Source organism: Ictalurus punctatus, chromosome 11 (genome assembly GCF_001660625.3).
Source record: "Ictalurus punctatus breed USDA103 chromosome 11, Coco_2.0, whole genome shotgun sequence".
Lineage (NCBI taxonomy): Eukaryota > Metazoa > Chordata > Actinopteri > Siluriformes > Ictaluridae > Ictalurus > Ictalurus punctatus.
In genome coordinates, this window is record NC_030426.2 from 5,815,405 (window position 1) to 5,840,288 (window position 24,884).

Sequence of the window (24,884 nt, forward strand, 5' to 3'; positions counted from 1 at the left end):
GCTGAAATATTTTAATATTGATGATAAAAGACTGAATAGGACCCCATTCCTATATTTTGCCCAGGGCCCCCAAATCACTGAATCTGCCCCAATCTCAAATCTCTCCTATGAATGAGTTTATGAAAGTGTCTCTGCATGGTGTAACCTGGCATCCCTTCCACTCAGTTTTCCTGGGACAGGCCCAGGATTCACTGACACACTGACCAGTATAAAGCACTTTCAGAAAGCGTGAGAATAACTAATTGCACCAAAACACTTACGCCACAAGAGTGCAGTCCTAGTATTCAGATGGTTTCTGGTTCAACCAGATTTGAAACTTGATTTTAAGCCTCATCAAAACATCATTTAAGCACGTTTACAGGAGACATGTATAATGCTAAGGTTGGCAGGTGTGCCAATTACCCAAGGTAATTGTGAAACTCATGGCCCCATACCGAATAGTCTGATGAATAGGAAAATGATGTAAATCATGTGTTATGGATGTCACAATCTCAACCTAAACGAACACATACAAGAGATTTATGACAGGTGTGTTAGACAGTACTTTCCATCCCTATCATCGAAAGTGTTATATCAGAAGGAACATCTTTTGGAAACGTGATGTTCATCCCTCCAGTACAGTTCCAGAGACTTGTAGAAGGTGCATTTAAGCTGTTCTGGTGGCTTGGAGAGTCCCAAACGAGTTTCTTTCCCATTCATACAAGTCACACACTTGTGTGAACATAAACCTTAATAAAGCATAATGGTGTCTACATTAGTCTGAATATCTTCTTTCCCACGCTTATTCACGAAGTCTCTTCTCACATTTCCTTATTCTGCTGAATGTGTCACGGACATGTTGTAACATGGAGGCTGCTTCACTGAGGCCCCATTTGCTCAGAGGACCGCGCCCTACAGTAGAGTAAATCAACACAGTCCGCCGACGTGCCCTAGTGTGTGGTTTTGGACAAGGCCCTGGCCCTACCCATGGGTGTGGCGGAATCTTCTGGATGTTTACCTCTGGGATTTCCTGCTCTTTATTATCAACCAAGCCCAAGCCTGTCTAGTGAGAAACGTACTGTCTTGACATTAAGGCAAAATAAGACCCCCCTTTTTTGGTGTGAAATATTCTAAATGTGAGCAGTTTTATAAAAATTAGTCATTTTTAACACCTAACCTACTACATGTCCTTCGTCAGGAAAACAACAAAACAACAACAACCCGCTTAATTACACCTAACACCTGTTAAGCGAATAAATATCTTTCCTTTTTTTTTCCTCCCCTGATGATCACAGAGCCCCAGACCGGGTCGTTTTATTTAGTATAATCTTTAGTTGCTAAAAGAAGTCCGTTAAATCGGTTAAGTTTGAAAATGGTGGCGCTGCTGACTGAGCTGTGTCGGGGAGGAGGAGGGTGGGGGTGAATCTATGCAGGGAGGGAACAGGTAAGCATTAGGTTACTTTAGTCAGTCAGTGGATCATCAGGGACGTGCAAGCACACCCGCGTTTGACTGTCGTTTGCTACGAGTATCCAAAAATGACACTGGAACCCTTGAGGTCGGCTTTATCTTATGGGGACATCGGAGAGACGTCGCTGGCGCTTCCGTCAGACGGAGCTTCCCACTCGGGCCAGAGGCGCGTCATGGAGCAGGTTACCACCATGAGGAAGAGCAAGAGCAAGTACACCAACAGAGGATCAGCAGGAACACTGTCCCCCACCAGTAAGCGCCTTCACTCATCATCCCAAACACCACGACTTAGAACTCTTTGTATCTCTTTATATAGCCCACTACAACTCCTTATATACTAGACCTCTTTATACACTACAACTCTTTATATACAAGAACTCTTTATACACTAAACTCTTTATATACTAGAACTCTTTATATACTAGAACTCTTTATACACTACAACACTTTATATACTAGAACTCTTTATATACTAGAGCTCTTTATACACTACAACACTTTATATACTAGAACTCGTTATATACTACAACTCTTTATACAATAGAACTCTTTATATACTAGAATTCCTCATATCTCTTTATATAGCCCACTACAACTCTTTATACACTACAACTCTTTATTCACTACAACTCTTTATACACTAGAACTCGTTATATACGACAACTCTTTATACACTAGAACTCTTTATACACTTGGACTCGTTATATACTACAACTCTTTATACACTAGAACTCTTTATACGCTAGACCTCTTTATATACGACAACTCTTTATACACTTGAACTCTTTATATACAAGAACTCTTTATACACTAGAACACTTTATACACTAGAACTCTTTATATACTAGAACTCTTTATACGCTAGACCTCTTTATATACGACAACTCTTTATACACTTGAACTCTTTATACACTTGAACTCTTTATACACTAGAACTCTTTATATACAAGAACTCTTTATACACTAGAACTCTTTATACACTAGAACTCTTTATATACTAGAACTCTTTATACACTAGAACTCTTTATACAATAGAATTCTTTATATACTAGAGCTCGTTATATACTCAGGTGGTTTGCAATGTGTGTTTGCCACAAGAGGTACACTGATAAACACGCAGTGCTTATTACAGTGTAACAACAACAACAACATTACTTAGCTCTATTCACAAACACTTTGTTTTCCTGTACGTATGTGGGTTTTAAAAAAACAAAACAAACAAACAAAAAAACAACAAAAATAGCACATAGTCCAGAACCAACACAGCTGAGTTGAGTGCGCAGCTCAGCGACACCGAGTTGTCATAAACTGTTTCTCTGATAATGCCTCGTGATAATGCCACTTTGTGTTCCTCACGGGAAATGGTGAGCACTTACTAAGGTACTCCTCTCAGCAACAATGCATTATTGTAAGCTATATATGAACTAAAATAATTAGAATGTTTATAAAAAATGATTTAAACACAATTAAGACCCGGTTCCATTTGTAGCCGCAATCTGTCTGATGTGTAAACACAAATTTGACTATAGTAGAGGTTTATAACTCTATAACCCCGGTATATAACTCTATAACCCCGGTGTACAACTCTATAACCTAGGTGTATAAGTCTGTAATCCCGGTGTATAACTCTATAACCCCAGTGTATAAGTCTATAACCCCACTGTATAATTCTGTAACCCCGATGTACAACTCTATAACCCTGGTGTATAAGTCTATAACCCCGGTGTATAACTCTATAACCCCAGTGTATAATTCTGTATCCCCAGCATATAACTCTATAACCCCAGTGTATAACTCTATAACCTGGGCCGGATTATCCAATGGACATTATGGGCATTATGGGCAGGGGCCCATGCACACTTGGGGCCCAAGCAAGGGGAAGAAAAAATTATTTTCTTTTCATTTCTAACAACAATTTGCACTTATTGCAAAGAACCGCTACTATTATATAGTGTAAATAGAATATATCGCTATTTATTTTCACTTAGTGTAAATAGCATATCGTTAAGAAAATTCTGCTAATTTCACTTAGTGCAAATAGCTGCTGCCTTCAGATAATGACACCATGTATAACCATTAAAAAGCACGGTGGGGGGATGGGCTACAAGACATTGTGCCCAGGGGGTTATAGACATACCTGGAAATCTTAATCCAGGTATGTCTATAACCCTGGCGTATAACTCTTTAACCCCAATATGTAACTTTATAACCCCAGTATATAACTCTATAACCCCTGTGTATAACTCTATAACCCCAGTGTATAACTCTGTAACCCCAGTATATAACTCTATAACCCCAGTGTATAACTCTATAACCCCTGTGTATAACTCTATAACCCCAGTGTATAACTCTGTAACCCCAGTATATAACTCTATAACCCCAGTGTATAACTCTATAACCCCTGTGTATAACTCTATAACCCCAGTGTATAACTCTGTAACCCCAGTATATAACTCTATAACCCCAGTGTATAACTCTATAACCCCTGTGTATAACTCTATAACCCCAGTGTATAACTCTGTAACCCCAGTATATAACTCTATAACCCCAGTGTATAACTCTATAACCCCTGTGTATAACTCTATAACCCCAGTGTATAACTCTGTAACCCCAGTATATAACTCTATAACCCCAGTGTATAACTCTATGACCCTGGCGTATAACTCTTTAACCTCACTATATAATTCTATAACCACAGTGTATAACTCTATAAACCTGGTGTATAACCCTATAACCCCAGTATATAATGCTATAACTCCAATATATAACAGTATATGACTCTATAACCCCAGTGTATAACATGCAGGATTAATATGGTCTTCAGTCTTTAGGCTGAAACAAAGAAAACCTGAGACTACAGAGAAAATTAACCGTATATTTGTAGATAATATGTACATCTGCAGCTTTATTGGTATATGTGTATGTATTTGTTATTTTATTTCTATTTCCGCAAATACCATACTAATATACTTCTGCTAATATTTCCACTAGGTTTCTGTAATGGACCTAGATATTTAGACATGTGTGTGTGTATATATATATATATATATATATATATATATATATATATATATATATATATATATATAAAACATTGCTGTGTGTGCACATAAATTGCAGCAGAGTTTCCAAAGAAAATGTCCTCCATTGTCTGTGGATAATATTATATAATTAGATTTATAGATTGAATACCCTTTTACTTATCCAAACATTTAGGTCCATTACAGGAAACCTTTTTATTTTATTTGATCAGTTACAAAAAAAAATAAAAAATACTACGGTTGTGTCACATGAGTTTGTCTTTGTTGACTGCAACCTACTGCAGCACTACCGCATATCACATAGGCCAAAACACTAATTACATTATGTCAGGTGTTGTTTGTTAAAGCAAGCCAACGATTAACGATGCGCTAACGTGTTTTATTATTCAACCTAAGTATCTAACTATCTGTATGAAGTGTGCCGTGCCACACCTCTTAAAATATAATGTTCTGCCTCCATCTTATGGGGCATTCTCCTGTGTGAGATCAAGTGCCGTTGTTGAGTTCATTATTGTGTATGTGTATGAGAACTTTATAGTGCATAATATAATTCCAGAAATGATTTAACCTATTAAAAAATATCTATAAACAACTTCACTAACTTCTGCAATCTCCTCTCTAATTAGGCCCCAAGAGTGACAGTGTGTTTTATGAATACAAGTTCCCCTCCTCTAATCTAAATGGATCGGACTTTGCGTATGAAGGCACCTCGGCAAATGGACACACAAGAACGGTAAGCTTCATTTTTGTACTTAATAAATACCCTTCATGCTACTTTTGTTTTATTACAGGATAATTAACATATGTCCTAACTAAACGTTAGGTATATGTAAGGGCTGAGCTTGTATTTCAGTGTGCAAGTCTGAGCATATACAGAACTTTTTTGGTTATATAATTACTCTTTCCACACATACATCGATTGAACTATATTACTGCCACGTATACATAAACTCTCATTTCATGTCCATTAGCTCTGGCTTAACAGTTTATTTAAAAGGTTAATAGCGTAAACCTTTATTGTGCTATGGTATGCAGCGCTAGTGCTGTGCAGTAAAATTCTACTAAATTAATAGTATTTTCAATGAGTTGAATGATTTTAGGGAAAGTAACATTGCAAAATGCTGAGAGCTAAAAGATTAAAAATTAATTATATATATAATTATATAATTATATATATATATATATATATATATATATATATATATATATATATATAATAAAAGACCATGACATAAGAAGGTGTTTATATATCAGATATATTTGTATCAAATTTAAGCATAAAATACAGTTCATAAGCTTGAGTCTTTATAACGAGAAGGAAAGGGTTAAAAAGAAGTACATTCCGTCGGAGTGGGATGATCAGTGAAAGGTGAGTCATGATCATGAGATATAAACCTCAGCCTTTAAAACTTGAATCAGATTTATTTATTTTGAATACATATATGTATATATTTTAACCAAATAATTTTTATGCACATTTAGAGATACAAACAACATTCGATGGATCATGTCAACATGTTACTGTATAATTATGCTGCGTTCGGGGCTTCCTCGGGTCCTTAACGTCTTAAAATGTCTTAAATTCCTTAATGTGAAAATAAGATCTTAATTAGCACGTTTCAAAGGTCTTAAAAATGCAACTGTACCGACACCGTAAAGCAGATTTTATTTTGGCTTGTTGCTTTTTGAAATGGTAAACCAGTGTGACTGTGTCGCACTCAGACTGTGTGTGTGGCGCCTCTGTGTTTCGGAGCGGCTCGGTTCACAGAAAATTCCACGCCACACCAGTTTCATCTCTGTCTGCGCTGTGAGTTTGAGTCGCTTATCACATGCATTTAGACACGACACGCTCAAGATTCACTTTGGTTTTACGTTAGTGTAATCTCAACATTTTTGTGGGCAGAGGTTTACAGCATTTCACCCGACTGGTAATGAGAAGTTTAAAAAAAAATAAATAAATAAAAAAAAACTCTCGCCAACTAAAAGGAGGTCTTCCTGCTGTTTTCTGACTAAATAAAATCCACAAGGTCTAACGCATGAAAGTGAATTAAGTCAGAAATATATTACTATTGTTATATTACTATTTGTACCCCAAATAAAATATTATTATTATTATTATTATAATTATTATTATTATTATTATTATTATTATTATTATTCATTGCAATAGTAATATTACAAAATATGAAAGGGCTTTTTTATAAAAAAAAATTTTTAATTACAATAAAACTTCTGAACACTGCTGCGAGGGGATTTCTAATACAGCTGCTGAGGGAGCGATGGTAAATTTTATATCTTTTTCTCTTCTGACTGCCGTAATCCATCTCTCTGTAGTTTTTTTTCCCCCTTTCTTGGAAAGTCATGGGAAGGAAATACTTGATTTTTTTTTTCTTTCACTGTTGGAGCATAATGGTAATGCAGAACGCTCTGCCATATACCTCTATAGAAGTTTACCCTGCTATAATTTACTTAAACCCAGAAATGGATGTATGTGCATGAACACAATCAATTATAGCTGATGTATCCTGCAGCATGATTGAAGTGACGTGCCGGTCTTAAAATATTTTGAAATGTCTTTAATATGGTATTAAAAAATACCATAAATTTGAAGTTCTGACACCTGCGGATACCCTACTGTGTTCTACATCTCTTTGTGCGTTTGTCACGAAAATGCTTAACAGTCTGTCAGACGTAAACTCCTGATAATGATGGATTGTGTCTGTTTTTGTGTGAACGTAGTTGGTGCTTATGTAATGTCACCCTCAGTGTGAAAAAAAAAGATGAGACTGTAGTGAAGTATACAGAAATCACTCATTAGTCTGTGGTGGCATGTCTGGCAGATCTTGCCCTGTATGTGAACTCCCATTAATCTTATTCAGGAAACATTTGTGGATAAAAGCTAAACTGGTAGAATTGATCAACTTGTAGATACTTGTAGAGAGATAGAATGAGACATATGACTAGGGCTGGGCGATAATTTGATAATGATAATTATCAAGATATAATTGTCCTCCATATAATTTTAACAAAAGTTTGATATATGTTTACGCATCGCGCGTGATATGCGCACAAAATACTGCACGAGTGCGCGTGCATGTTGCAGACTAGGCAGCTAACATGGTGTTGTTTACCGACACGGTGGTGGCTGACAGGACTGTAGTTAGAGTGGAGAAATGAGCGACATTGAAGCAAATGTAATGCTGCCAACGACCAGCTTGAATGTCGATGATAACGTCAACAGATAAGGTCATTCAACTTTTTTTAATTTGGAGATATTTTGACATAAAACAGAGCAGCGTGCACTGCAAACTGTGCTGCAGATCCGTGCCAGCAAAGACAGGCAACACGTCAAACCTATTTCATTTAAAACAACATCACCCATTAGAACACGCAGAACGTAAAAAATTACAGTCACAAACCAGTGTTGTTAGTGGAATTGGACCATCTACAAGCACCAGGCCAGTATTCAGTGTGGCTACACAGCAGCAAACAATCATAGCATCATTTTCGAGCACTTTCGAGTACCTTACGACAAAAAAAAAACAACAACAAAAAGACACGAAGACATCACAAACGCAGTTGCATATTGCACTGCGAATGGCATGCTTCCCATTAACACTATCGAAAATGAGATATTCAAGAAGCTTGTCAGAGTCTTTGACCTCAGATACAAGCTACCTGGTCGGAAACATTTTGCACTGACTGCACTTCCTCGGCTGTATGTGAGCGTAGGGAGACAGTAGAGCGGCAGCTGCAAACGGCACCATTCTTTGCCCCACTACTTCTGATATGTGGTCTAGTGTAATCTGAGCCTTATATGAGCCTCACTATTCACTTTATAGACAAACACTGGAATCAAGTTTTAAATGGCTTTGCTTGTTTAAAACTTGAACAGAAAATACTGACCACACTTGAGATTTTTCTGTTGTCTGTTTATTTTATTTGCATTGTCAACTATATTGCCCAGACCTACACATGAAACCCCTCACATGTCTCTCTTCTTTAAACAAAATCCAGTTATGCTATGATTTTTGGGGTAATTTCTAAGTGCACAGCAGGCATTGAGCTCCTGATATGTTGTATTGTGCAGACTGTTGTGGGAAGTGATATGTGCAAACGAACAATCATTGAGAACCTGCACTACAACAACCTTGTTGTTGTTGTTGTTTTCTTCTTCTTCTTTGTATTATTATTATTATTATTATTATTATTATTATTATTATTATTATTATTATTATTATTATTATTATTATTATTATTATTATTATTATTATTATTATTATTATTATTATCGGGGCGCACGGGGGCTTAGTGGTTAGCACGTTCGCCTCACACCTCCGGGGTTGGGGGTTCGATTCCCGCCGTGCCCTGTGTGTGTGGAGTTTGCATGTTCTCCCCGTGCTGCGGGGGTGTCCTCCGGTTTCCTCCCCCAGTCCAAAGACATGCATGGTAGGCTGATTGGCATGTCCAAAGTGTCCATAGTGTATGAATGGGTGTGTGTGTATGTGATTGTGCCCTGTGATGGATTGGCACCCTGTCCAGGGTGTACCCCGCCTTGTGCCCGATGCTCCCTGGGATTGGCTCCAGGTTCCCCGCGACCCAAAAAGATAAGCGGTATCGAAAATGGATGAATGGATGGATGTGGAGAAACATCATTTTCTGCCTATACACTGGACTGCACATATATACACATTTCTGTTCCTCTCCAGAGGAAAAACATTTGTATTTTGCTATCTTATTCCCTTTATAGTATTGCAGTTTTTGGTGAACAGTAATTGTTACATGTCTGTTCCCACACATTTCTCCTGGACAGCCACGTATTCATATTTCTTGTCTGTTCATTTTCCAGAGGAAACAGAAGCAGAGCATAATGCAAAGGAGCGTCAGCACCAGGTCAGGTAACTATCACAGGATCCAAAATAACAACATGTTACCAAGCAGCCTTCCTGCTCTAAGCCAACCCAGTCCCTACATGGACCTCTACACCACTCAAATGGGCAGTAAGAATAACACCACCCATTGGAGCCAGAGGTACAAGCAGTCAAAAATCCTGGACAAGAGTCACAGCCATCCTCCACTCACCAGTCCTGTTCAAATGATAGCAGGCAACAGCTTTCACAGCACCGGCAATCAGTTCTCTGGCAGCAATACCCTCAACAGGCGACCTCCTTCTGCCCACTCAAACTCTGAGCCCAAGCTCTCAGTGGCCAGCAGGAAGAGTGAGATGAACGGGTGAGTCGAAAGACCTGATGTCCATGATTAGGTTGCTCCCATTTTAGTGATCTCTGGCATATTGTACTGAATGGTCAAATACATAACTGAGGATTTCTCTGGTATTGATTATCAGAATGAATGGAGAGGCAAACATGTCTGATATCACATTATCAGAGGCGATATACTGGATCAGCCAGAGTGACGAAAGGTATAAGCTGCATGGAGCTTCCGTTATTCAGCACAGCACATACACGGATGACAATGCCAAAGAAGAGGTGAGCGAAGAACATTTGAATCAAGCTCATATTTGTATTTGACAGATGTTATTTACAGAAATGATGAACTGTAATATCAAACACACAGCGAAAGCTTTACTGAAACAGCTTTACTGTGGTCAGATGTTGTTTACAATTCAAATCTTTGTGTAAAGTAAAGTTTATTACTGATGCCGAGTATAGAATGAACATGTTTTTGTGAGCACAGTGGTAAGGCATGTTTATAAAAATGAGATATGTGCATATATACTCTCTAAACCAGTGAATCAAAGCACAAAAGTAAATGAGAAGTAGTACCGAGCGACAGCTGATCAATTCTGGTGTAAATGGGCTTAATCTGCAAACCGTGCACTGCCGTGACCTCTCTTGAACACCACCACAGTGCTGCTCTCTACATCAAAATACTACCAGGACTTCAGTCTCGTATTTTTATTTTCACCATCTAAATTGCATATTCCCTCTGTCTTAGGTACGGAAGCTAAAAGGCATTGCTCCATTGGTGTCCTTGCTTAGCAGCTCAAACCCTCAGATCCAGCTGACGTCGGCCTCCGCCCTGCGTAACCTTGTCTTCAAGAATTCAGCCAACAAGGAGGAGGTGCGGCGCACAGGAGGGTTGACCGCGGCTTTGCAGCTACTCCGAGACACTAACTCGGCTGAAACTCAGAAACATGTGACCGGTAAGCAACTGCACGCCTGTTTACCTTGCAGTTTTGGGGATCTGAGAGACGTTTAATCCAAAACTAGGATGCTGCACATGCTGGCTTGGTCTAACATACTATTAAATACAGGAGTATAACCCAATAGTCGTCAGAGGGGGATTAAGCTGGAGCCTTCCTCCTGCACCAGTGAATACAAATACTATCCTGATCAGTCTACGGTGCTTATTAGGTAGGAAGTAGGTAGCAATCTTAAAACAGCCGTCAATGACTCAACTTTGTTTAATGCAGTCAGGCCTTTCATAAACTACAATCCAGACTTGTGGTGGGTCTTTCTGGTGAATAATATTTTATTCACCATTAATGTTATATATAATATATTAGTATAGTAAAATAATATTTAATACCCAAAGCTGAATTTTATCTTAATATAGTCAGGTCCATAAGTATTTGGACAGCGACACAATTTTCGTCATTTTGCCTCTGTACACCACCACAGTGGATTTGAAATGAAGCAATCAAGATGTGATTGAAGTGTAGACTTTCAGCTTTAATTCAAAGGGTTTAACAAAAATATTGCATCAACCATTTAGGAATTACAGACATTTTTTTTTTTTTTTTTTACAGTCCCCCCATTTTCACAGGCTCAAAAGTAATTGGACAATTGACTGATTTGTGGCCTTCGTTTGTTTTTGACCTTGTTATTTCATGATGGATTAAGGAGTTAAAAAGTCTGGAGTTGATTCCAAGCGTTGAATTTGCATTTGGTAGCGGTTCATGGGAACTCTCGATATGTTGCCCAAAGAGGTGTCAATGCAAGTGAAGGGGGCCATCATTAAGCTGTAAAAAAAAACAAAACAGACCTATCAGAGAGATAGCAGAAACTTTAGGAGTGGCCAAATCAACAATTTGGTACATTCTTAAAAAGAAGGAATGCATTGACGAGTTCAGCAACACCCAAAGGCAAGAAGACCACAGAAGACAACTAAAGTGGATGAATGCAGAATTCTTTACAAACCACTTTACAATATCTAGCCAAGTCAAGAACACACTATAGGAGGTGGCTTTATCATTGTCAAAGTCTATCAAGAGACACCTTCATGAATGTAAATACAGATGGTTTACCTTAACATGCATTGGAACAGAAGAACAGAAAGGTCAGATTAGACTTTGCTAAAAAAAAAAAAAAAAAATGATTTCAAGTCTGGAAAAAAAAGGCCAGTTCTGGTACAAGATAAACTTGTAGACTTTTAAACTTCTAGACAAAATAAACTTGTACCAGAATGATGGGAAGAGAAGAGTATGAAGAAGGAAAGGAAGGACTCAACCAAAACAAACCATATCTTCTATCAAATTTGGTGAAGACGTGTTATGGCATGGGCATGTATGGCTCACAGTGGAACTGGGTCACCATTGTTTACTGATGATGTGACAGCTGATAGAAGTACAAGGATGAATTCTGACTTATATACATCTATACTTTCTGCTCAGATTCAGTCAAATGCTACAAAACTGATTTTTTTTGGCACTTCACAGTATAGGTGGATAATGACCCAAAACATCCTGTGAAAGAAACCCAAGGCTTCTTAAGGCAAAGAAATTAAACGTTCTTAAATACCTGATGACCTCAACCCAGTTGAGCCTGCTTTTCAATTAGTGAAGACAAAACTGAAGGAAGAAAGACCAACAAACAAGCAGCAACTGAAGGCGGCTGCAGTAAAGGCCTGGCAAAGCATCTCAGCAGGGGAAACTCAGCATTTGGTGATGTTCCAGACTTCAGCCAGTCATTTGCATCCAAGTATTAAAAGTAGTTCTAATATTTATGATTGGTAGCTGTCCAATTACTTATGAACCCGTGTAATGGTGGGACAAATGGCTGTAATTCCTGAACGGTTAATGCAATATTTTTTGTTAAACCCCTTGAGTTACATCACATCTTGATTACTTCATTTCAAATCCATTTCAAACTGTGGTGGTGTACAGAGGCAAAATGATGAAAATTGTGTCGCTGTCCAAATACTTATGGACCTGGCTGTATCTGATCAGGTCCTTGACGCTATAAATAACTAAATAAATGTAATGCTAATCTGTTTTGAGCATAATAACCCCCTGTCTAAAGAGAATGTCTCTTTGGAAGATGAGATGTTTTCTTCCTCAGTGTAGTGTCTGAAGTCTAAAATAGTAAATGATCTGCTTCTTCCTTGAACACATGCACTGCAGATCCAAACCCTGTCCTGGTTTATTTTTCCACAAATATAACTTTACTTGATAGTAGATCAAATCCACACATTATTTTCCTCTTGCGTTTGGATTATTCAACTTTGCTGTGTCTCTGTGTTGAACCAGGACTTCTGTGGAACCTGTCCTCAGAGGAAAGCATTCAACCCGATCTGCTACGTCAGGCTCTACCTGTCCTCACAGAGACGGTGCTGCAGCCGAACGCAGACACCTCAGCCTTGGCGTCTGATGTTGAACCACGTATTGAGAGCTTCTGCAACGCCACAGCATGTCTACGGTGAGTAGAACTCACTGCTCTTAATGTTATTGAACGTGGCAGTGTGAACAAATGGTTTTGAGAAGATCATAGTGGATGATTTGTATTTATTATCATATTTGTTTTTATTAACTTGTTTTTATATAGTGTTCAGGTTTTTATTTTTTTATTTTTATTTTTTTTATAAAGTTTGTCATGGTGCCATGCAAAACAAAGATAGAATAGAAGACACAGATATGAAAATTTGAAAATGTACTCAAGAAAACAGATGTCATAATAATTAGTACAAGTAATAGAGTAAATATTTCATTGAACATCCAATGTTTAAAAAAAAAAAAAAAAAAAAACAATTTGGCAGAGTCTGTATTTGCCAAAATGCGTCAGATTTTGGCGGCTGTCGTATGTTAATGTCTCATGAGGGAGAAGAGTGTGGCAATTTGGGAAAGCTGTAAGTTTAGTCTATGGAGGCAATAAGAGTCATTTGTTTTTGAAATAAAGAATAAACATGTGCTAGCACGTGGTCAAAATATATTCCAGTTGGCAGCAAGTAAATATAGTTTAGTGCACAGTTAAAACTGTATATTAAAATTTCTTCAGTTAGAGAATGTATATATTTTTTCCTCGTGCCTCCTTATGTGATTGGCATTTAAAACGTATATTGGATCTGTCTTCTGAAAATTCCTTAGTTTATGTTGAGTTTTTTGTGATTAGAAAACGTTTTAAAGACTGTAATTTCACTGGCAATCTGACACATTACACCCCCCCTGCTCAATGCATGTTATGGACACGGTAGTTAGTTTCTTAGGGGAAATGGGGGAAATTTTCCCAGGGGGAAAATAATCCAGAGAAGCAGAGATAAATGTTTCATTTCCTCTATTGAAAAAAACAAGTACTGCTTTGATTATAGGTATGAATGTGCAACTGCGTTTCATTTGTATCATTGGATTCTCTATGACACTTGTCCTGCTCTTGTGAGAACAGAAAAGAGTCTGGCACGCCTGTCACATTATCAGAATTACGAGACTGAGCATGAGTCATTACATGCATTTCGCAAACAGATGGGCATTCCTTATCAAGTTTGACATCCCGGGGCTGTACTGAGGGCGTAGCTGCATTAGTTCACACCAGCCATGTCAACAACGATGTCTTATCTCTAGTCTGACAAAACCAGTGATTAGGTCTGATTGTGTCCAGTGGGATATACAACCCAACAAACATATCATCAAAAAAATATACAATGTCAGAGCAAAAAAAAGTGCCACACTACTGTTATATTAGCTGGATGTTTGGGTGAACCGTGGACAGTTATGATTAAACCAGTGTTTATCATTCTGGCTGTGATTGCTGCTGCTTGTTTTTCGGCCTAATAAGTGAGATCTACTTTATGACACTAAACGTTCTTTCCCACAGCATTTGAACGTGGGAACACATGCTCGTTACATCAAAGGAAATTAATCTGCCAACAAAGCAGGCTGAAACAACGAACATACTTTCCGTTCAGTCCGACGTGCACGTATTTTTTAACTCCTTCAAGAGGACCACTTCATGAGTAGATGCAAAATCAGCTACCGTACGGCCTGTAGAGGATCGGTCAGTTAAGAAAAAAAAAAAGTGTAATTTAATGTTATTGAAAACGGTAGTAGAGATTTCAGGTTTCAAATTTTCGTAGGAGTGACAGCAGGCAGTGTTTATAATCCGTGAGAACCGTTGTGTTGCTAGGTTGCGGTTTTAATCACGTTAAGCAATATTGAGCTGTTTCCTTGTAATGGCAACACATGATGTAAAACTGTTCTTGAGAAGTTGGTGTATATCGGTTTGGTCGATTAAGCCACATTAGGCTAAGCAATTTAGGTTGCTTTCATTAAGAACTCTGTGTGAACATGTTAGTTCACTGGGCCTAGCTAAAGAGATTAAGAAAATCTAGAAGAAGAAAAAAGAGAAATTGTTGTTGTGTAATTGCAGCCTGTTTACTCTCCTTACCAACAGAAATCTGAGTTCTGGCAAACTGGCAAACCGTCAAGCCTTGCGCAACTGTGAGGGCCTGATTGACTCACTAGTCACACACATGCAGTCTTGTGTGGACAATGGCAATCAGGATGATAAGGTATTATCCTCTGTTAACCGGGACCTAGTCTCCATTGTCAATAATGCTAAATGGTGTTTTTTTTTTTACTGATATACGGCTAAGAGGATAAGGCAAAGCAAGATAAGAGGATGAAATTTAACTGACAGAAATTTAGGTTTTCAGCAAGAAGGAGAGCTTTTAGATGATCTGTTTAATCATTGCACTGATGACAACATTTTACTGGTAGATTAGTTACAGCTTTCCATAAAAATTCATTATGACCCTCAGTATTTGTAGTCATTATAATGATACACATAGCCTGAATTGTCACTAACATACATAAAGTGGTAAACGTTTTTCGTGCCCTAACAGGTGTTAATTGTTCTGCTATTTGCCCGCAGTCTGTGGAGAACTGTGTGTGTGCTCTGCACAATCTCACCTATCAGCTGGAAAGCGAGGTGCCTGCTGTGTTTAGCAAGATACAAACGCTGGCTACGGCTTCTGAAAGCCGCAATAACGTGGCTGACACCGGCCCTATCGGCTGCTTTAGCAACCAGAGCCGCAAGATCCAGCAAGAGGTCAGTTTACTGTCAGCAACGTTTACCGTTCACTCAAGCATTTTGGAAAAAGAGTGCCACTTTTCATTTCTGAAAAAATCTGATTTATAATTCTGGAATAATTACACTACTTGTTGTTGTTATTGTTGTTGTTGTTGTTTTAACCCTTATGTTTGTTTCACGTCAAAATAATGTATTTGACATTTTTATTTAAAGGAAAACAAAATAATCTTTTGCAGCATGAATATCCATATGTTTAGCTTAATTTGACTATAATTTTAAAATCATATTTATATTTGTATAGGTTTTTTTTTTAGTTCCTTTCACATGACCTCTTATTTCCGTTCCTACTTGTACTTGGCTGTCATCAAGAGGATCCTCAAGCATATGAAGGGGCAATTTTTATTTGTTTAGGAACATTATGAAATATCATTTATATTGCTAATAATAACAGCCAAGAGTACAATATAAGTAAAGTGGATATTATGAATCAGTACCATGTCTTATAAGTAGTCTGTTGTGCTTTTGCTGTCTTGAAGAGCAACTCCGAATACCCATTGATGGATGATTTCAATCCCAAAGGCAAGAGCCAGCTTATTCACTCAAAGACACTGCAGTTGTATCTGAATCTGCTTGGCTCCACTCAGAACACAAACACCCAGGAGGCATGCTGTGGAGCACTGCACAACCTCACCGCCAAGAAGGGCATCGTAAGATCTGTTTTTTTAACCCTTCTGCTTGCTTACCGCCTAGCTATTAACGCATTGTTTTGCCTGGTCCCACCCCTCTTCATTTTATAACACTATAGATTACACAATTAGGGACAGCCGTGTGTTGGGGTTGAAAAATTGGTACATTCAGTATTTGGCCAAATGAGAAATATTTTGACCAGTAAGAGCACGTCTCTGATCAACTGGTCATGTGGAGTACAACAGAAAACCTCACGGGTTTTTATGTCTACGTTTGGGATGGCGAAATCCGTTTGAGTAAATTCCGAGCTGTTTTTCTGTTTGTTGCCATGTTGTCTATCACTACATGAACTGAGCACCATTTTGAATGGCACAGTAATTAACAGGTTATTATTAACAGGATATCACAAATATAAATTTAAGTGTGGAGTACAGCCTGTATATCTATTTGTGTGATCAAAATCCTTAAGTGGGACAAAACAAATTATTGTTATCGTTTCATAGCAAATTATTCAGCAAGTTACAGTAAGCTTACTTAAGTTTAAAAGGTACAGAAGTATTTCTCTGTATTCAGAGTCCGCTTACGCAGGTGCTTAAATTGATTTTCTGGACCGCCAATTCAGATTATTAAAATTACTGTGGCCTCCAGTACTGTGGCATTAAAATATTGTGGTTACAACACATGTGTCTGTTAGTTAGGAACTGGACCTAACACTACTACTCACTTGTGCAAATATCGCACAAAATAATGGCTTAAGTTCAATGTCAGAATTGTGTGTCACCGAGACACACCTATGTTTTCGGCTGAACTCCTCCACATGCACGCAACTCATGCGCAATAATCAGTTAAGAGTAGTGCTTAAGTCACGTCTGTAATTTAATAAAAAGTGTTAGTTTCCCCTATGTATTTAGACTTTTGGGACACCCTGTATGTGTGTGTGTGTGAGTATATATATATATATATATATATATATATATATATATGTATATACTCACACACACACACATACAGTCATATGAAAAGATAAATACACGCCATGGAAATTGTTGGCTTTCGCATATTTAGTACAAACTTTGTTATAGATTTTCATTTTATGACTTAAGTGTTAATATGCTGCTTTTCAGACAAAAAACATCCAGTGCAATAAAGTCTCCAGAAGAACTGTGTCTGGTTCTGCAAGATGCTCAATAAAATTTACAGCTCATTTCCTTATAAAACTGCACTAAGTCTAGCTGAGACTACTTTTTTTTTTTTTTTTTAAAAGCAAAGGGTCGTAACACCAAATACTCCCTTTGTTTCATTTCTTACTGTTTACTGCTCTGTGTAGTATTTTTTTAAATAGAGAAACATTTAATTTAATTATTTTTGAAGGCATCTTTGCTCTACTGTACATAATGGGTTTATATAAACGCACCGTTTCACAAGGGGAAAAATGAAAAATGACTTTTTTTTCCCCCATCAAGTTGTCTCTGATCATATAATGCTTCATGTTAGCAAAACAATTTTTTGGCTCAAAGATAACATGGCTGACATTTAATCAAATGCAGTTCAAGCTTCAGTAATTCCACTGAAAATCTACAGGAAGCCATTACTGAGTATGTAAGACTTTAAGTAAAGTATTTAGATTATATGAACGCATAAGTATTTGTGAGGAACTTGATAATGTGCTTTATCCTGTGCGTATGTTTTAGGTGTCAGATGTGTTGAGTCACACCATCGTTCAGAGGCTGAATGGTCTGCAGAACCTCTCTCCACAGCTACAGTCACCGAATCTTGCCCTGAAGAACAGCATCATTACACTGATTGGGAACCTGTCTCGACCGCCACAGCTGCACAGAACTCTGGGTAAATTGACTGTACTTTTACTTTTACTGCATTTGGCATCCTTATCCAGCGTGACTTACAGGTCTATTTCATTGTCTACGTGGAAAAAAAAACAAACATATCTTACGCTAGAGCAGATCAGAATGAGTGTAAAGAAAGCAGCAAGACGAGGCACCGTCAAATACTGTCTGTCTACATGCAAGACTTGACGATTACCATGAAATTGGGAGGGACTACAGCTTTGTTGCATTAGTGTTTAAGACTAATGCAGACAGCTAGACAGTGAAAGGGAAAAACATGGCAGAGGAGTATCAGTCACACACAATGCACATTTCTTTTGGTGCAATCATGCCTGTGATTTATTAAGTAATGATCAAACATTCAGAGCTGGTTTAACTTGTGGCGTAGCACACTCTTAGCTTCCCATTTTACGGGTGTGTGTGTGTGTGTGTGTGTGTGTGTGTGTGTGTGTGTGTGTGTGAATGTTGCTGGTAATAATTTGTGCTGTGCAATAGTAGTTTGGCTTGTGCTGCATTGCTAGTTGCTGGTGAGATTTCATGGTTGCATTATAAATTTTTTGTCTGTTAATGGATTTTTGTCTGTTTTATACAATTTTAGTCTGCCATGTGTTCTTACATTGCTATATCTTGATACTTGCTGGTTGTGGCTAATGTGTGTTGCTGGTAAATAGCTGTATATGGAGTTTGATAGTATAAGTGTGTGGTGTGTTATGTTGTTGATTGTGAAATATTATTTTAATATGCCAAGGTTTTGTTTTTTGGTTTTTTTATTGCTGGCCATGTTGCACTATGCTGCTGATAAAGGCTTGTGTTGTGTAACATTAATCTTTTGTATGTTAAATTGTTAGTCAAACTGTTTGCTTGGTTGCATATGATTGCTGATTGTGCTATGTGTAATTGCACGGCAGCGCGTCAGGCTCTTCCTGGTCTCGTCAAGAGCTTGACAACTGACCTTACTCCAGAGTCTGATAGCGCCATGGCGGTGGCCTGCCACACAGCAAACAACCTGATGAGGGCAGAACCTGAGATGGGGAAGAAATTGCTAAGCAGTGCCATGATGAATTCACTCAATAACATGAGTCAAAACATGTGAGTGTCTTATTCTGAAAAACACACACACACACAAAAAAAAATTGTGCTACTGGTAGTGAGTAAATATACAGATATGTGTTCTCATGTGTTCTGTTTTTCACAGAGCCATGCCGAAGACCAGTAAGGCAGCAGGAGCTCTCCTTCATAGCCTCTGGTCTGACAAGAATATTCAGAGTTTCCTCAAGAAGGTGAGGTGTTCAGTCAGTGCTTTAAATCTAATAATGCTTTTGCACCGTTCTTCTACCATAAATTTCTGTTCTACCTTCTTTCTTTTTCCTTCCTTCCTTCCTCCCATCCTTCCTTCTTTCCTTTCCATTTCGTTTATTTAAACCAGAGCTACTGCTCAAAAACTCAAAAATAATGTTTTTCCCTACAAGACTAAACAGGCCTAGTCATCAACTATGCATCATGTCTCATGCAAATGGATCCACGATAGGGAATTAAAGTTGTATCAGTGTACTGTATCACAGCGCCAACAAAATCCATATTATCCACGTTGTGATGTACCCCATGACATATGTCTCATGTGTGCGTACTTCAATGATTACATGATTAAAAATCATAGAGTTGCATAGTGTCAGACTCGGTGAGTGGTAAGCTCTGCGGGTGCAGAAAAAGATTCTATGGCAGAATAATGTAGTATCTAATTGCTATCTATATTCCTTGCATTATTTTGCTGTTAACACACGACAACATCAGACAAGATATGGTGCTATTGGAGTTAAATTAGCCATACCCAGCAAATAAACTGGAATTCTATTGATGAAGCCAAATATATTAATGTCTCAATGATACACTTAAAAAATGACCTTGGATCAAAATAAAATAATATTGTTCGAACTTTTCTCAGCTGAACCTTTTTTTGTTCTGTTTTTATATGTTCTATATGTTAAAGAATTACCTACAACAAGTTTTTTTTTCTCTTCAGTGTATTAATCATTTACTGGAAGAGAGAAATTATGTCCAAAAAAATTTTTTTTTAAAGTGTTGTTTAAGAAAGTAAAATGTATAATTGTCAACACGGAGGCATTTTTTAGGAGACATTTATGTAACATTTATTAAAGGAGTCTCAGCTGTAAGCACTCTGTAACAGTCAGAGGAGTTTATGCTTTCCCGTTTCTCGGTATAATGACAAGCTGCTTTATTTGAGAGTGAGAGAAGGAGAGAGGAGTTGAGTACAGGAACTTACTTGTCTCTCGGATGTTCCACGACATTAACAATGAGATAATAAAAAGCACGGTGCCATTCATAAAGAACTTGAACATTGTAATCGTTGGCATATCGCGGCGGTATAAGTGTAGGAACACGACCCAGACCAAATATTTATACCAAAATAATGCACTTCGGGGGTAGCATAACTCTGCTTATGCATAATGGCGCATCACACACAACCAGGAGGCATGCATTATTTTTGTGTAACAGCATGGTCTGGAGTGTGTTATTCCTCACATAATCAATAATAGGCTGCAAATAAAGGTGCCGTTTTTTGTTGACTAGATCTCCAACAACAGTGTAATGAACAGCAGCTGTTTCTCAACATTTCAGTGCTTTCTATGCATGGAAGTTTTTAAAAATTTTTATTTAATCCCTGCTAACAATGTTTCAAGGTGCAGAGAATACATGTAAACTATTGGGTTTACATGTAATTGTTGTGACATGGTTAGGTAAAACCATGGCATGAGAAAACCTTTTTAAAGGGTGTCGATATTTATGGAAAGAGACAGATAAAAGGCTCCAGAGAATGCTTTTTTTTATTGCTCCATGAGGACAAGAGGTAATATAATATTCTGAGGAACTTTGATAAGGAGTGTTTGTGTTATAAGTACGAGCCTCCTTCACACATAAAATAAGACACACACAGAACAGGGTGACTTGTATGTTTGTATTCGTGTGTTCAATTGTCCTGTCACGCACCCGTGTTCCTGATGGACTATTTGACATCCAATAAGAGAAAAATGTGAATTTCCTCGTCACGAGCATGGATATTTAGTAGTATTGTTTGAATGACAACTAACTTTGGAAAAAAATCTATTATTAATACTGAATACTTGTTTCATTTGAATACATGCCTCACTCCTGACCCTGACAGACTATTTCTAAGTGGCAGGTGGTATTTGTTGGACATTTAGAACATGCAGCACTTTTAATGAATTATTTCGGAGTGAGTAAACATGCCAGAACTGTCCTATAATTTAATGACAGGATGATTGACATTGGGTCTACATACTGCCAGCGTCTAGGTCCAGATTCTAACGTCACCAACGCTCTGATGGATTTCTTTGAAAGGCAGCAACGGGATATAACTTTAACTCAATTTTTTTGGAGACCCACACTATAACAAATCCTACCACCTTCTCTATAATTGGCTAGCAGTTCTTTCTCTATCTTCCGGCCAACTTTACATTTGAGAAGTTGTTCACATCCCCATAGCAATCGTAGCAAAGCAGTGGAACTTGAGGAGCATTGCACTTTCCCACCATACCTGCTTGACAAATATCTTTTGCTGAAACTTTTAAACACTGCCTTGGGTTTAAATATGTTCAAAGATGTAGTATAATGCACGTATGCATGAGAGATCCATGACAGTGAAGCACTGTACACAAATATACTCAGATGGGCAGGACAAAACTGTAAAATGTCTGGAGGCTGTTCACGTACACAAACTCAGAGTTTTATTTCTCTCTATAGATAAATATGCACATGATTGCTGTCTATACTGTTGACAGTCTGGTAATTAATGCCAGTTGATTTTCTGACAGTCTTGACAGCACTGATCTGTTTACTGTAGTGTAGCAGATCTTAGCGTGTAGCTGCAGAGACGGGGTGGAGGTGAGAGTATATTATGGCTGGGAGTGGAAAGGTGGATAGGTTTGGGTGTGTGACTTCTGCTTTCAGTTTAAAGCTGTTTGCATGTTGCCAAGCTAGTAACAAGGAGAGGCTGGGTGAAAGTGGGTGTGCTCAAGTCCATGTTTCAGTGAAAGGACCTTTGTTTGTGATAAAGAAGCAATAGTTAAAACGTCAATACCATGCTTGAAAAATAGGTTTTTACAGGGTTTTGTTTCTGGTTGTGTTATTTAAAAAAACAAACACTTTTGATTCAATTGAAAAGGCTGTTATAACTGCTTTATAATGACTTTTTGGTGCAAAATTGTTTTGTTTTATCTTCTTTTATTACCATGTTGTTATCATTATTTATGGAAAACCAGACAAAAATCCTCAGTGGGGATTTCACTTTTACAGTTGTGTTCACTTGATTTTATAATCATATAAGTTATTATCATATAAGTTTTAATTCAACGTTGGGGATTTTTGCATCGGTTTAAGAATTAGAGATTGTTTGGTTGTTTAAATTCAGATGTAACTTTTCTTGACATATTTTTGTGGTTAAATTAGTCACATGCCTGTTTTGTAGAAAACATTTTTACATAAAACTGTGTCATGTAATAGACTATGTATGTTTTGTAATAACGTTTTTTTCGTTTGTTTGTTTGCTTCATTTCCAGCAAGGGATGAATAAGACATTCTTTGTGAATGAGACAACTTCAGCTGCCCTCAGGTCTCTTCAGATCATTGAATAATTTGATTAACCCATTGTTAACCGCAGTAGTCCAATTCTACGGAACAGCTACAGAAAGTGACTTGCTATACCTTTACTTATCCAATAAAATCATATATTCCTGTCCGCTTTAAGTATAAAGAACTGCAGAGGTAATGAAAAAGCAGTTGAGTTTGCACAGAACTGGAAAAAAAAAATGTCTATTTCTTTATCTTTGTAATTTCACATTAATTTTGTGTTGCATGGAGGCACCGTAATGGAAACTTATTACATTTATATTGCAATTTTTGAGAAAATAGCTTCACATTTTCTATCTATTTGATGTATTGCTATTGTGAGTATGATGTCTAACATGAATAGAAAAGGAATGATGCCTGCCTACACGAGAAGGGATAAACTGCTATTTTTCATGGCTTTTTATTTGGAATATGCTTGTGTTAAAATATAAAAAAAAACAGTGCAAAGATTTGGGTTCTGGTTCCTGCCAAACCATTACAGTTAGCATTAGGGTGAGGTATAAGACACCAAGGTATTATTATGAATATTAATGTTTTTTTGTTTTTTTTTCCCTGATGCATTGCCTTTTAATAATTTTTCACTTTTTCTTAAGAATTGAATAGGGTTCCTTTGTAGTTGGTCATTTCATTTGAGTCTCATGTTTGAGTTGTTAATATCTTTATTTCCCAGCAGAAACCAAATAAAGCTTTTTGCAGTGGTATTTTGTGTTTCGTTTATGCTTGAAAAATCCACCCTGAGACATGTTAAACATGTTCATATTGAGTGCTAAAAGCATTCTGGTGCTAAGAAGTTAGCAGTTGCACTGATGCCACAGGAGAACATTGCTGGAGCAGTTACAATGGTGTTTAACAGGAAAATAAAATAGTCATCTCAAAAAAATCACGAGTCAGATTTTGCTGTTAGTAAAAAATAAAGAGCATCTTTTCTTACCAATTTTCAATGTCATATTAAAGAGAAATCCATTGTAGAATTAGGGAAGGCAATAAAGGTTGGACTCAAAGTTCCAGAATGCAAATGCTACTATACAACGCAGCTGTTCTGAGTTATGGAAAAGACCTGACCTGGCTTGTTAGCGAGCTGTGAAATGACAAGCATGATAGCTTTGACACGGTTATTAGCTGACTGAGAATTCTGGGATATGGTGTTTGTGGTTGTTCACTGTGATGTGGCTTACTGAGGATTCTGGGAGTTGATGTTTATGACAGTAGACAGACAATGTGAAGTACACCGACAGCCATAACATTAAAACCACTGACAGATGATGTACAGTGACACCTGTCAAGGGGTGGGATATATTTGGCAGCAAGTGAAGAGTTAGTTCTCAAAGTTGATGTGTTGGAGGCAGGAAAAATGGTAAGCGTAAGTATCTGAGCGACTTGGACAAGGTCCAAAGTGTATGGCTAGATGACTGGGTCAGAACATCTCCAAAACATCTCATGTTCCCGGTATGCAGTGGTTAGTACCTACAAAAAGTGGTCCAAGGAAGGAAAACCAGTGAACCAGCAACAGGGTCATGGGCGGCTCAGGAATGGTTTGATGAACATGACAAAAAGTTCAAGGTGTTGACTTGTCCTCCAGATTCCCCAGATCTCTATCATATCGAGCATCTGGGGGATGTGCTGGACAAACAAGTCCAATCCACGGAGGCCCCACCTTGTAACTTAAAGGACTTAAAGGATCTGCTGCTAACGTCTTGGTGCCAGATACCCCAGCACACCTTCAGAGGTCTTGTGGAGTCCATGCTTTGACAGGTCAGAGCGTTTTAACGGCACAACATGGACCTACACAATATTAGACAGGTGGTTTTAATGTTAAGACTGATTGGTGAATATTAGAGTTTAGGTAGGTCGAGCCAGTACATGACTTTATTGTTTGATTTAACCACCTTGAAGGAACTGTGTTTACTTTCTCTCAAGTCTCCTACAAACTTGCTTA

The 24,884-nt window shown here is 37.8% G+C and overlaps 1 protein-coding gene across 1 annotated transcript; it reads left to right on the plus strand.

Moving 5' to 3' along the window:
* Positions 1 to 1,428: 1,428 nt before the first annotated feature.
* On the plus strand, positions 1,429 to 23,649 carry pkp1b (plakophilin 1b). The gene is made up of 13 exons (XM_017479761.3): positions 1,429 to 1,699; positions 5,115 to 5,221; positions 9,338 to 9,720; positions 9,836 to 9,977; positions 10,447 to 10,654; positions 12,980 to 13,148; positions 15,114 to 15,231; positions 15,594 to 15,770; positions 16,289 to 16,459; positions 18,131 to 18,284; positions 19,192 to 19,372; positions 19,479 to 19,563; positions 22,879 to 23,649. The coding sequence occupies exons 1-13, from the start codon at positions 1,516 to 1,518 to the stop codon at positions 22,951 to 22,953; spliced, it is 2,154 nt and encodes a 717-aa protein (XP_017335250.2). The 5' UTR covers positions 1,429 to 1,515; the 3' UTR covers positions 22,954 to 23,649.
* The last annotated feature ends 1,235 nt before the right edge of the window (positions 23,650 to 24,884 follow it).